This window comes from Marmota flaviventris, chromosome 2 (genome assembly GCF_047511675.1).
Source record: "Marmota flaviventris isolate mMarFla1 chromosome 2, mMarFla1.hap1, whole genome shotgun sequence".
Taxonomy (NCBI): domain Eukaryota; kingdom Metazoa; phylum Chordata; class Mammalia; order Rodentia; family Sciuridae; genus Marmota; species Marmota flaviventris.
In genome coordinates, this window is record NC_092499.1 from 174,311,453 (window position 1) to 174,326,259 (window position 14,807).

Below are 14,807 nucleotides of genomic sequence, written 5' to 3' on the forward strand. Positions count from 1 at the left end.
TTACGCAAACCCTGTCTCATTCTAGCAATAAATTCCATCATCCACAGACTTTCTAGAAATACCATGCAACCATCCATCTCAGTAAGAAATGTTTTCCCACTAAAAATTTACTTATAGTGTTTAAAAATTACTTATAAAAATGTATATTACATTTATAGGACTTTCTCCATGTATACAAAAATAACCACAGTAAATGGGCGCTGAGGCTCACACATAAAATTCTGGGAGGCTGAGGCAGAAGGATCATGTGGTCGAGGTCAGGCTGGGCAACTTAACAAGACCTTATCTCAAAATAAAAAATAAAAGGGATGGGGACGTAGCTCTGTGGTAGAGCATCCTAGTCTGGCATAAATAAATAACTAACTATGGTAATTGGTTAATCCAAAAGAAAATCTTCAACACATAGAGTCTAATTTTCACAGGAAAATTTTTCATTTGCATATAAACCCTTGTATTAGAGAAGTATGATAGGATGCTCAATAAACTATCTTCAAGGGGCTGGGGCTGTAGCTCAGTGGCAGAATGCTTGCCTAGTATGTATGAGGCACTGGTTCAATCCTCAGCACCACATAAAAAATAAATTAATAAGCAAAGACATTGTGTGTCCCTCTACAAGTAGAAAAAAATTAAAAATAAACTATCTTTAAGCATAGAAATATATTAGAATAAAATTCTATGGGGGGATATTATACACAAACACATAAACTAGGACATGTAAAACAAGTGAAATCTGAATAAGGCTGATGGAGTACATCAATTTATGACTGTAATCTTGAACTATAGTAATACAAGATGTTACCACTGAGGGCTGGGGATGTGGCTCAAGCGGTAGCGCGCCCGCCTGGCATGCGTGCGGCCTGGGTTCAATCCTTAGCACCACATACAAAGATGTTGTGTCCACTAAAAAATAAATGTTAAAATTCTCTCTCTCTCCTCTCTCTCCCCTCTCTCAAAAAAAAAAATGTTACCACTGAGGGAAATGGATGAAAGGTACAGAAGTTCTCTGTATTACTTCTTACATCTGTATGCAAATCTATAATTATCACAAAATTAAACATTTTTTAACTATGTGGAAAGATTTTAAAACTTATTACAAAGCTACAGTAATCAATACAGGGTGATTCTGACAAAACAAGTAACATACAGGTCAATGGACTATAACTGAGAGTCCAGAACAAAACCTATATATATCTAGAGTCAATAGTTTTTTGACAAGAGTACCAAGATCATTCAATAATAGGGAAACAATAGTCTATTCTGCAAATGATTCTGGAACTACTGAATAGCCACATGTGAAAGAAGAAAGTTGGACCTCATATCATGTATTAACTTAAAATGAATCTAAGATCTATATTTAAGAGCTGAACCTAGAAAAGTCTTGAAAATGTACACATAAATCATCTGGACTTTTACATGGTATCCAAAACAATGAGACAGAATTGATAATCCCAAGGGAGTTACAATGAAAATAAGAATTTAACAGGGAAAAGAAACCCACACAAAAATTGCTAAAGATGCCCTTACTCTTGTATTTTTAAATTATTGAAAATGGTTATCAAACTGCTATGGAATATAGATTCCATTCAATACATTTTTTAAAAAAATAATATTATGGGATTTTTTTAGTAACTATAATACACAGAAATTCTATCCTTGCAATCATATAAATCCATTTTTTTGAAACATAATATATGTCAATGACATGTCAACCTAAAACCAGCAAGGAAATAATTTTTGAAATACGTATGCACCTGTAGTCCCAGCTACTAGGGAGGCTAAGGCAGGAAGATCAGATCACTTGAGCCCAGGAATTTGCAGTCATACAGGCAACATAATGAGACCACACCTCCAAAAGAAGATAACAAAAAAGTTATTTTGAAGGTGCTTCAAAAGTTTGAAAATCACTGCCCTCTAGCAAAATAAAACACAGGTAAATGAATAAATATGTAAGGAATGTTAATTGTAGCATTATTTGGGACGGCAAAAGTTTGAAAAATCCTGAATACCCATCAGCAGCAGAATGGGTAAATAAATTGGAATTCTTCTGTAAAAATTACAGAACATATAACTATCAATCAACTCGAGTACATTTATCAACAAAAATGTCAAAAATATTATTAGATTTAAAAAAATAAACACACAGCCCAGGCGCTATGGTGCACACCTGTAATCCCAGCATCTCAGGAGGCTGAGACAGGAGAATTATGAGTTCAAATCCAGCCTCAGCCAACAGCAAGGTGCTAAGCAACTCAGTGAAAATAGTCCTTGGGATGTGGCTCAATGGTCGAGTGCCCGTTCAATCCCCGGTACCAAAAAATTAAAATAAAATAAACAAACAAACATACGAAAGGCATGTTTTGGTTTGTAGTAACAGAGAATGAACCCAGTAGAACTCTACCACTAAGCTACACACCAAGCCCTTTTTTGTTGTTGTTTATTTTTTAGTTTTAAAAAAGGGTCTCAGTAACTTGCCAAAACTGGTGTCAAACTTGCATTTCTCCTGCTTCAGCCTCCCCAGGGCTTACAGTCCTGTACCATCAAAATTTTTAAATCATTTAATCTTGAAAACAAGACTCTGTGAGTAGAAAGGTATGTGTGTGTGTGTTTTCACACAGTGAAAGTAGAAACATGCAAGGGAGATAACAAACATTAATTTCACCATATTAGTTACCTCTGGAGAGAAAGCAAAGTGAACAGAATTAGAAAGGGGTAACATGAGGACTTAGATTAGTATCTGTAATATTTTATTACTCACATCAATGTGAAGGAAATTAAGCAAAGCTAGGTGGCAGATACACAGATGTTCATTTATTATTCTTTGCATCTCTTCCATATGCTTGAAATATTAAATATTAAACAGAAGTAAAAGTGGGGCTGTGGTTGTGGCTCAGCAGTAGAGAGAGCTCACCTACACGTGCAAGGTGCTGGGTTTGATCCTCAGCACCACATAAAAAAAAAAAAGGATAAATAAGGGCTGGGGTTGTGGCTCGGTGGTAGAGCGCTAGCCTAGCACATGTGAGGCACTGGGTTCGATCCTCAGCACCACGTAAAAATGAAATAAAGATATTGTGTGTCCACCTACAACTAAAAAATAAATACTTTAAAAAAAGGATAAATAAAATAAAGGTATTGTGTCCAACTACAACTAAAAAATATTTAAAAAAAAAAAAAGAGGACAAAGTAAGCTCAGCCTCCCCAGGGCTTACAGTGGCTGAACCAACACCAAATATCTTTAAAGCAATCCATTATTTTCTGTCAGTGTTGTTCAGTGTTTCTCAACCAGTGGTCCAAATACTGTTCTAACTGGAAGACAGTAATGGCATCTATTAAAAGAGAGAGACATTCCAGGCACAATAGTACATGTCTGTAATCCTAGCAACTTGGGAAGCTAAGACAATAGGATCACAAGTTCAAGACCAGCTTCAGCAACTTAGCAAGACCCTGTCTAAAAATAAGAAGAACCGGGATGTACCTCAGTGGATTTGATCCCTGGGGGGGGGGGAGACACGACATGACACAATGACATTAATCTAATTCTGAAAATCAGCATCATAATCTATCACCTTTGCCAAGCCTTCTAATCAAAATCTTTCTATGGTTTTGTAAAACCTAGTTCAAAAACCAATGTTAAAAAGAGAAAATTAAATGAAACTTATAACCATTCTGGCCTTTTCACTCATAGAAAAAAACTATCCATACAAGAAATGTTCATAAATGACTTAAAACCACTATCATTTTGTCATTTAAAATCAAAACACACAAAAAAAAAGATTCTAAAAACTAATTTTTAAAGCATAAATGAATACCAAATATCAGGACAGGAAAACTATCTATATAATAGTATAAAGAGTCAAATTCAATTTTCATTTTCAATATATATTTATCCTGTAATCCCAGAGGCTCCAGAGGCTGAGGCTGGAGGATCGCAAGTTTAAAACCAGCCTCAGCAAAAGTGAGGCACTAAGTAACTCAGTGAGACCCTGTTTCTAAATAAAATACAAAATAGGGCTAGGAATACGGCTCAGTGGTCGAATGCCTCTGAATTCAATCTCTGTGGTACCAAAAAAAAAAAATTTGTAAGGATGTAATCAAACAATGATCAAATGATTTTTAAAAAGCAGTTAAAGAGATCTGACACAAATAAATTGAGAAGAAAAAAAAAAATCAAGAGAAATACAAGAAAGCAAACCCAAGAAGGAAAAATTACAAAAAGTCAGGTTAATAATAAAGGATCAGGGGCTGAGGCTCAGTGGTAGAGTGCTTGCCTAGAACACATAAGACACTGGGTTCCATCCTTAGTACCACATAAAAATAAACAAATAGGCATGCTATCCATTTACACTACAAATTTTTTTATTTATTTTTAATTTTTTTAGTTGTAGATGGACACAATACCTTTATTTGTTTATTTTATGTGGTGCCAGGGATCGAACTCAGTGCCTCACACATGCTAGGCAAGTGCTCTGCCCCCTGAGCCACAACTCCAGCCCCCTGAAAAAAATTTTTTTAATATTTATTTTTTTAGTTGTAGATGAACATAACACAATACCTTTATTTTTATGTGGTGCTGAGGATCAAACCCAGGGCCCCACACGTGCTAGGCGAGCGCTCTCAGGCTGAGCCACAATCTCAGCCCCTCAAAAAATTTTTTTAATAATAATAATAAAGGATCAGTTTGGAAGCTAAGAGATAAAAAAAAAAAAAGGAAAATGGAAAGAAGAAAGTAATAGTAAAATAGTATATAGTCTATAGAAGGAAATCATTTTTGCCAAAAATCCATTTGGGAAATCCCATAAAATGGTAGAGTATTATTTAAGTGAAAGACAAGTTACATAATAGGTTAGTGGCAGCTGGGTGTGATGGTACATTCCAGTAATCTCTGTGACTCAAAATAAAAAACAAAAACGGCTGGGGAAGTACTCAATGGTAAAGCACCCATGGGGTACCCCCCCAAAAAAAATTGATTAATGGCTGATAAATTTTCAGACAAAATTATTTTAAAACGTACAACTACAGGGGCTGGGGTTGTGTGATTCAGGGATAGAGCACTCGCCTAGCCAGTGCAAGGCGCTGGATTCCGGCATGATGGCACAAGTCTGTAATCCCAGCAAATTAGGAGACTGAGGCAAGAGATTCACAAATTCAAAGCCAGCCTTAGCAGTTTACTGAGGCCCTCAGCAACTTGGCGAGACCCCATCTCAAAATAAAAAATAAAAAGGGCCTGGGATGGGGCGCTGGCATTATGGCTCAGTATTGGAGCATTTGCCTAGCATGTGTGAGGCCCTGAGTTCAATTCTCAGCACCACATATAAATAAATAAAATAAAAGTCTGTGGACAACTAAAAAAAATTAAAAAAAAAAAAAAAAAAAAAGGCTGAAGATACAGTCTGGCACCTGGATTCAATCCCTTGTACCCAAAAAAAAAAAAAAAGTGCAACTATGGTTTTTCATTTCAGTTTGGGAAACAGGATTGTGTTAAAAAGAAAAAACAATGTAAAATTTCTATTCGATCACAGCACTAGGTGCCTACTTTGACATTTAATTCTCAAGATAAAGACAACCTACATATGTATTTAATCACTTAGTCATATTTAGTAAAAATCTGTTTTGTTCATAATCATACTCTACTTCTCCATTCACACACACTTTTTTTTGGGGGGGGGGGGGGGCGGGGTTGGCAATGCTGAGGATTGAACTCAGGACCTCACACATGCCAGGCAAATGCTCTATCACTAAGCCACATCCACAGTCCTTTATATTTATTTGTATGTACTCTGCTACATTGTGGCAAATAAAAAGTATTTGCCTATCTTGGAAACCTTTCACATAGGTAAAATTTGTGATAATTTGTTATAGTAGCCAGAGCTGAGTAATCCTAGTGAGCTATCTTCCTCCATGTGTCAGGAACTATTTTATAATAAGTAACAGAATATCAACTTGTCAGGAACTATTTTATTATAAGTAACAGAATATCAACTTGAACAGGAAAAAATATGGACTGTGGTACCTCACAAACCTAAGGAGTACATCTTTAAGCAAAGCTTGATCCAGAGATTCAGAAAGTCATCAAGTTTCTAGCTCCATTTTCTCTGCCATCCTACCTCTTCTTGAAGTGCTCTGATCACAGGTAGATTCCTCTTTGAACAGCAATACTACCTATAATAATTCCAGACCTTTCAGCATCAACACACAAAAAAAGATGATGAATTTTCTGCTTCATAAACACAGGCAGCAAGAAGTCCCCAGCAAAAGTCCTGAGATTCTCTCTGATTGATTCAGCTTAATTAACAGGTCTATCTCAAAACAATAACTACAGGCAGAAATTGGAATGCCTTGATGGTTCACTTTAGGCAAGGATGCACTATGAAGTTGAAGGTAGTCTCACCCTCTGCCACTGTACCCCTCACAAGTTTTGCTCCAATCATGTCCATTGATGTTTCAGTTCTCTAAATGTTATGGGATGAACTGTGTCTCCCCAAAAGATATCTTGAAGTCCTAGCCCTGGGTACCTGTGAATAGGACCGTTTTTATTAACTGGGGATTTTGGCAGATACAATCAGGTTAGTATTAGGTCATACATGTACGTCATTATGACCGGTGACCTAAAAGAAAAGACCCATAGGGAGAGTGCCATGTGAAATTGAATGAATGGTGGCAGAGACTAAAGTTCATCTACAAGCCAACAAATGTCAAGGAGAAGCTAATAGAAGCTAAGAGAAAGGCATGGAACAGATTCTCCCTTAGAGTCTTTACAGACAACAGAGCCCTACATTTACCTTAATTTCAGGCACGTAGTTTCCAGAATTGAGAAAAGCAATTTCTGTTGTTATAAGCCATCAGTACCCTTGTTATAACAATCCTAGGAAATTAATATACTAGACCTTTGTCTTCACATAAACTCTTTATTCCTTCTGGAATGCCTTTCTCCCTCAGAGTCTATTCATAGTCAACCTCTGAGATCTACCCAGAAGTCCTCTCTTCTGTGATACCTTCCAACAAAGCCCCCAAGACTTTTCATCACATACATACTAGTCTAGCACCACTTATTACCTGTATTTTTATCATGAAATTCTAATTGCCTATGCACATATATTCCCTTCAGAATTATCAGTTCTCTGAGGGGAGAACAAGACCTAATTTTTACTCACCTTCATATCCTCAAGGCAGGGTCTAGTACCTAACACTTAATAATCATTTAGAAGACATTTATGAATTGAACAGGTTGATGACTCACAGCAAAAGAGGTTAATGGCTATAATTGGGAGAACTGCCTATTCTAGATTATAGAGAACTGAAGATGGGGTTTGGAATGTAGAACCTAGGACAGAGAAAAAAAAAGAATGCAGGGATGGTGAAAACAGAGAATGTTGAATTTAGCAAAGAGGCAGAAAAACTACAAAGTTAAAGGATTTGGTTAGGGCAAATGGGATGTGTGTAATGGAGTGGGAATCTTCTGCTAAGATTCATTTTATGGTAATAAGAGAATTTTTTTTTAGTTATAGTTGGACACAATATCTTTAATTTATTTATTCATTTTTATGTGGTGCTGAGGATCGAATCCAGGGCCTCACCTGTGCTAAACGAGTGCTCTACCACTGAGCCACAACCCCAGCCCTAAGAGGAGTTTTTAAAAGAAAGGTTTCTACTGGGCATAGTGGCACACTCTTGTGATCCCAGTGACTCAGGAGGCTGAGGGAGGAGGATCACAAGTTCACAGCCTGGGCAATTTAGCAAGACCCTGTCTCAAAATAAAAATTAAGGGCTGGGGTGGTTCAGTAGCAGAGCACTCACCCAGCACATGTGAAGCACTGGGTTGGCTCCTCAAAACATAAAAATAAATAAACAAAATAAAGGGATTGTGTCCATCTAGAACTAAAAAAAGAATAAAAAATAAAATAAAAAGTGCTGGGGATGTAGCTCAGTAGTAAAGTACCCCTGGGTTCAATCCCCTGTACCACCAGAACAACAACAAAAAAAGGAAAAAAGTTTCTGAGCAAAATAGTGACTTTTTTTAATATTTATTTTTTTAGTTTTTTAGGTGGACACAATATCTTTATTTTATTTGTATGTGGTGCTGAGGATTGAACCCAATGCCTCACGCATGCCAGGCGAGTGCGCTACCACTTGAGCCACATCCTCAGCCTCAAAATAGTGACACTTTTGGGGGGAGATTTACATGACAAAGCGTGGAATGGAATCTACAGGTATAAGAAACCAGGTAGATTGCAACTGAGGCAGGTCAGCAAAGGTGTAAAAGTCCAGGTAAACTAGGCAGCAAGAGGAATGGAAAGGAGGAAACTTACAAGAGTTTCAATAGAATAAACAGGTAGAAAGAGCCAAGGCTTGCTCATAACTTTGAGCTTTGGTTAGCTAAAATAGGATTTGCCACTGAAATACAAGAGTGCAAAGGAAGAGACTATTATTTCCAATGAGGTTAAGAAACCTCACATGAGACATGGTTCAATATGAATTGACAGCAAAAATCCCAAGAAAGATGCCAAGGCAAGCAATAGAAGACAAGACAGAGAAGTTCAGGAGAAATATGATGATGAAACTCATATACAGCAGTAATATGGGTACAGATGACTTTTTAAAGGGTCATAAGAAATATGCTGTAGAATTTCATTCCTTCATTGAACAAACGTTTATTAAGCACCTGTAGTCTAAACACTATTCCAAGCTCTGAAAAGATAACACTGAACAAAATGGTTAAAAATCCCTGACCTCTCGGAATTTAAGAGTCTCCTGGGAGAAATAGGCAACACTTAGTAATCACAATAAGGGAAAATTTTTACCTTTTTCTTCAAATTTCACTTCCAAAATTTTCATTTCACTAGTTAGAAAGGTACTTATACCCTCAGACCAGCAGCAAACAGATTTAAACAAATTAAGATATTTTTTGTGCTATCTTTCCTAATGTAAAAAATCTATTTTCCTTTCTTTGTTTTTCAGACTGTTAGAATTAGGTCAACCCTTCCAAAGAACACTCATAAAGGGTGACTGGATTCAGGAAAAAAATGAAAGGCCAAATGGTACAGCATGGACAACAGGTTTGGGAATTAGATAAGATCTAAGTTCAAATTCCAATTTTGCACAAGTTGTTTGTCCTTGGGCAAGTTCTTCACTATCTTCAAGCTTCTGGCTAGGAGTGAAGCTCAGTGGTAGGATATTTGCCTAGCAATGCACAAAGCCATGGATTCTATCCTCAACACCAAAAAATAATAATAATACAACCTTCAGTTTACTTATCAATGAAATGGGAATCACTTCACTCTAATGATTAGAGGAGGTAAATTAAAAAATTAAAAAAAAAAAACACTTGGCATAATGCCTGGGGAAAAATGAGAAATGCTAGCTAGAGAAATGATAGAAGCTGCTACTATGATCAGCACTACTACTATTACTGCATGTGAAGATTACAAAATGGATGCCCAATAAATGCTTCCTTTTTCTTCTACAGAAGGTATGTCTTAACAGCATGGGTACTGAAAAGGTCCTAATTCACTAGATTTATTCTCTCCCATCCTTACAAAACTTTTACATAGCAGGAACTTTTTAAAAAATTAAATGCATATTAATTTCATTTAATTTTCATTAATCTTATTAATGTACTTAATTAATGCCTTTACTTTTAACGTAACAGAGTGTACTTATCATCTACTGGAAATTTTTTTTTACTTGTAGATGGACTCAATACCTTTATTTTGTTTATTTAGTTTTTTTAAATATGGTACTGGGGAATCGAACCCAGTGCCTTAAGCATGCTAGGCAAGCACTCTACCACTGAGCCACAACCCCAACCCCCACAGGAAATTTTTGATGGTGATACCACAAGTAGAAAAAAATGGCCACTAATTTATGAAGACTCACATAAAAATGAAAGTGGTTAGTGCCTTAGAAATCACTCATCAAAGATTCTATATTTATTTTTATGAAATTAACATTATTAACCTTGTCCTCTATAATATTCTTTTTTCTTTTTTGTGGACTGGAGATTGAACCCAGGGGCACTTTACCACTGAGTACCTCCCCACTCTTTTTTATTTCTTTAATTTTGATACAGGGTCTCACTAAGTTGCTGACAGACTAGCCTTGAATTTGTGCCATAGCTTTAGCCTACCAAGCCCCTGGGATTACAGGCATGTGCCACCATTAATTACCCAGGTGTAATTAATCATTTCCATATCTTTCTTTTTTCTTTTTTCCTTTTTTTTAAATTTATTTATCTATTTTTTTATACCTTTATTTATTTATTTTTATGTAGCGCTGAGGATCGAACCCAGGGCCTTGCACATAGCTTGGCAAGCGCTCTACAGCTGAGCCACAGCTCCAGCCCCCATAGCATCTTTCATTTGGGAAAAAAAATTAAGAGACTGATCACAATCATACAATAATTCAAATTTTATACAACATACTCAAGACTTTGAGGATTAAATGGTACTGTGTATATAAAAATTGATGGCCAAGGTGCTGGCACACACTATATGCTCACTGATAATTTTAGTGAAATCTAATCGTTTTATTATCCTACATTCCTTTCAGTTGATGAAAAAAACTTACAACAGCAATAACATCAGAGTATTTACAAAATAAAAAGCTTAAAGAACACACCCTGACTTGATGCTATTCTAAACCAGAAAGGTATTATTTAAAATCTTTTAGTTTAATAACAAAGATTTGTAAGTTAAATCAAGACAGATATCATTCTAATCCAAACCAACATTTAATTCTTCTCCCCCAAAAAATCTTAATCCCAAAGTTTTTATAAAAGACTAAAAACAACTTCCTCCTACTTTCATCTTTAAAAAATGCAAATTCCAGAAGGCATTTAATACAATGGTATCATCAGGATCAGTCATAATTGTTTGCCCACAAAAGAGCACTGACATCATCAGTTAGTATCTGCTCAGAGTATCCTCAACAGCTAGAAGAGCCCCTTGACCTACATGTGATACCATATGAGAGTGTCAAGAATGTCTGTTCCAGAAGGTGCGTAATGTCGCACACCTATAATCCCAGCAGTAGGGGAGGCTGAGGCAGAAGGACTGTGAGTTCAAAGCCAGTCTCAGCAAAAGCAAGGTGCTAAGTAACTCAGCGAGGCCCTGTCTCTAAATAAAATACAAAATAGAGCTGGGGATGTGGTTCAGTGGTCAAGTGCCCAGGAGTTCAATCCCTAGTACTAAAAAAAAAAAAAAAAAAAAAAAAAAGGAGTGTCTGTTCCCCATTATAAGAGGCTCTTCTCTAATCCTCTGGTCTGTCCATGTAGACACTAGACAAGTCTAACTCCCTGATATTATCCTGCATAAGTAGATGACTCCAACACTAAATGTGTGCCATGTACATACCTGGGACCACCCCCAAAACTCAGTATGTACAAATTCAACTTAGATTAGCTTTTCCTGGGTCCCAAGGTCTGTTAATAATATCACTGAATCACTCAAGGTAGAATCTAGTTTTTTCCCTCACTATAATCCGCCTCCTTCCCAAGAGCAAACCAGTTTCAAAGAAAGACCTGTTCATTTTACCTCTGCAACACCACACAGCATCTAGCCCTGCCTCTATTCAGACTGCCTACCTCAGACTCTCATTACTGATGCCCTGACTCATGCTAACAAACCCCACTTAGAAACCCATTTGGACCCTCATGCCCAGTAAGTCCATCTACTCTGAAAATTACAGATACACTGACTTTGCTACAAATGCCCCTTCTTACTCTGGGGGTCCCACTGCCCACTACAGTGGCCCAGATTTTCAGAACATTAAGGACCTTCATTGGACTCAATCAACCATTCACTTGATCTTGGAAGTTCCTCAAATTCAGAATGCTCTGGCCTCACCTATTCCTGCTATTCCTGCTCTAACTATAACCTAATAGCCTTAACATCATGAAAATAAGAGTGAACTATGCCATCACACTGTTCTTGGGTTAAAGGTCAAAATTCTCAATCTGACCAACAGGTCTCCACTATACTTGGACCACCAGTCTGTCCAGTCTTGTCATGCTCCCCTCTGCTCTCTCTGCTCCAGTCATCTTGCCACCTTGCCATGATCCCACTCATCCCCAAGTCTCTGGACATGATGGCCTCTAAGCACCCCACCCTTCAGGTAGTAGGACCATCTTACTCTTCAGATCTCAACTCATTTACCCAGTGACTAACCTCACCCCATTCCAAACTAAGTCAAGTCCTCTGTCCCCTGCTCTTTACCTCCACAGCCTTAAAAAAAATTACTATAGATTGTTGGATTTTTTTATTCCCAAACTGGAAGGAAGGTAAGCTCCATAAGAACAGAACTTTGTCTTGTTTACCACTATATCTCACAACTGAAAAAGAGGAGTCAACAAGCACAGTGGCACATGCCTATAACCCCAGCTATTCTGATGACTGAGGGAAGATGATCAGAAAAATTCAAGGCCAGTTTTGATGACTTAGTGAGAATCTGTCCCAAAATAAAAAACAAAAAGGGCTGGGAATGTACTTCAGTTGTACAATCCCCAGTATAAGAAAGAAAGAAAGGGAGAGAAAGAACTATCAAACCTGAGGAACTCTCAACAAATATATGCAGATTAACAATTCATAAATCAGAACATCCTAAATATGTTACAAGACTAGCCCACTATACACTGGTCCTGAAGACACTTGGTTTCTCCACATATAAAACTAAAGAGTTCATCTGTTCAATGTTCTCAAGAGTTCCCTAGAAGATCTATAATTTTATTATTCCAAAGTTCTCCCTCACAACTCTGTTCTACAGAGGCATCAGCAAATCTTGCCTCCAGAACTCATCTTCATCCTTCCTTCAATCTGGGATTTTTTTTCCCCCAGTTCCCATTTCCAAATCCTACTTAGCCTCAAATGCTCAAATCCAATGTTACCTCCTCTTCCAAGTCTTTCTTCCTTGCAGGCCCCAGCTACTCACAAACCCTCCAACTCTGAATTTTCACAGGTTCTCCAGTGCCTCATTCAGGTCTCAGATCAAATGGCACTTCAAATGACTGGCTGGTTATAATTCTCTATCAGATCAACCTGTTTTTATTTTGGTAACTATAGTCATTACTAGCTAGAATTATATTGTCATTTCTTTCACTTATTTCTTAACTGCTTGTCACCCACACAAGAATAGAGGATCCCTGAAAGCAGGACCCTATCTGTCTTGTTCACCACATTCCACCACTCCCTAAAGTCAGATGCAGGAGGTATTCAGAAAATATCTGCCTAAATCTTGAATGACTCTGTGTTTCTTGTGACTAGAGTTTTGTGTACATATCTTCCTCTTGCTATATTCCAAACTCCTGTGGACTAGGCCAAAGTCTGGCTAATCTATGTGTAGTATCCAGAAATCCTTGCACAACTGAAGCAAATAATACACAACTGCTAATCAATTAATGAGTGATCTGTCCAAAGGATACTGCCCCAAACCAAGCCAACTCAGAACTCCATATGTACAGATACCAAATGGCAAACAGGAAGGGCTTTCCAATTCCTCTCCAGGACAGAACCTGCTCTGTATTTCACTAGCCAGTGAGCTTCTAAAGGCTAGCTTTCTCACTTTCCTTTAGCCAACAACCACCTGGTGTTCTATCCCTAAAATCTCTCACGCCTACCCTTTCCTTTATATCTCCACCAAAAAAATCACTTCCAGGGCCCTGCTTCTTCAGAACATCCCAGACCTTCTACATTTGGGAAACTCATTAGGATCTAGGGCAAAGGGGGATATTAAAATGAAATGTTTGGTAAGAACTGGCTCCCTCACCTTTTTCTTGAAACCTCCTTTATCCGAAATAGGCCCAGTTTCTGAAACTGGCTTTGACAGTTTTTAGAATCCAAAGCATTCTTCTAATTTAGCACCCAAATACCTTTGGGATACCCTCACTCCTGCCTCACACCTTTTCACCTTCTGCCACAGGAAACCCCCAAGCCAGAGATGGTGATCTCCCCAGAAGCAAATGGCCATCAAATAGAGTGGGGCAACCCTTCACTCCCCACTTTCTGTCCTGCATTCGCTTCTAAGTCAGAACTGTCTCAAGCACCCCTCACCCCAGCCTCCCCCTGGCGCGACCCTCCAACACCACCCCCACTCACCTGAAGCGGCCCCCGCAGTGCTGGCATTGCTCGCCCACCCAGCCGGCGGGACAGACGCACTGGCCAGTGCCAGGGTTGCAGCGGCCGCCGTTGACACAGGGCCGGTCACATTCCTTGGCCTCTGCTGCGGCTGAGCCCGACACTGCCGCGGCCGCCGCTGCGGCCTCGGCCTCCCAGGGCAGCAGTAGCGACGGGAGCACCAGCAGCAGCAGCAGCAGCGGCGGCGGTAGTGACGGCGACAGCAGCCCAGGGAGACGCAGCCTGGCCCCCGGTCCCGGCCTCCCAGCCCCGGTCACGTCCCAGTCCCAATGCCGCCCGCCCTTCCAGCCAGAAGGCGCTGTCGTCGCCGCCGTCCTCCTCCTCCTCAGCCTCGCCTCAGTCGCCGCCGCGGCCGCCACCATCTTCCCGGGGCTGAGACGGCGCCCCGCGAACACATACACTCACACACCGCACGGCCGGCTCCGCTTCGCCTGGCCCTGCGGGGCGGGGCTGTGCGGACGGTGGCTCGGGCGGCCAATCCAAAGGGAGGGACCAGAGCCGCGCTGTAGGCGGGGCTAATGTGCGTGCGTGCGTGCGTGGGCGGGGCGCGCAAGCAGAGGTCCTAGAGCGAGCGCTGTAGATCCTAGAGCGAAACGCAGGTCTACGTCCACCCCAGGGTTGGAGACGGGAGATCCTCACTTCCCAACCGAGTGGCCCCAGCGCTCTACTTTTCGCCCTTCTCACCGG

At 39.3% G+C, this 14,807-nt stretch overlaps 1 protein-coding gene across 1 annotated transcript in view; it reads right to left on the reverse strand.

Annotated features, from left to right (window-relative positions):
- Positions 1–14,557, reverse strand: part of LOC114107518 (attractin) — a 140,610-nt gene extending 126,053 nt beyond the window's left edge. The window contains exon 1 of the mRNA XM_034636196.2: positions 14,082–14,557. Coding sequence (XP_034492087.2) covers positions 14,082–14,482 — 401 coding nt within the window. The 5' untranslated portion in view covers positions 14,483–14,557. The remainder of the gene's footprint in view (positions 1–14,081) is intronic.
- Positions 14,558–14,807: the final 250 nt, after the last annotated feature.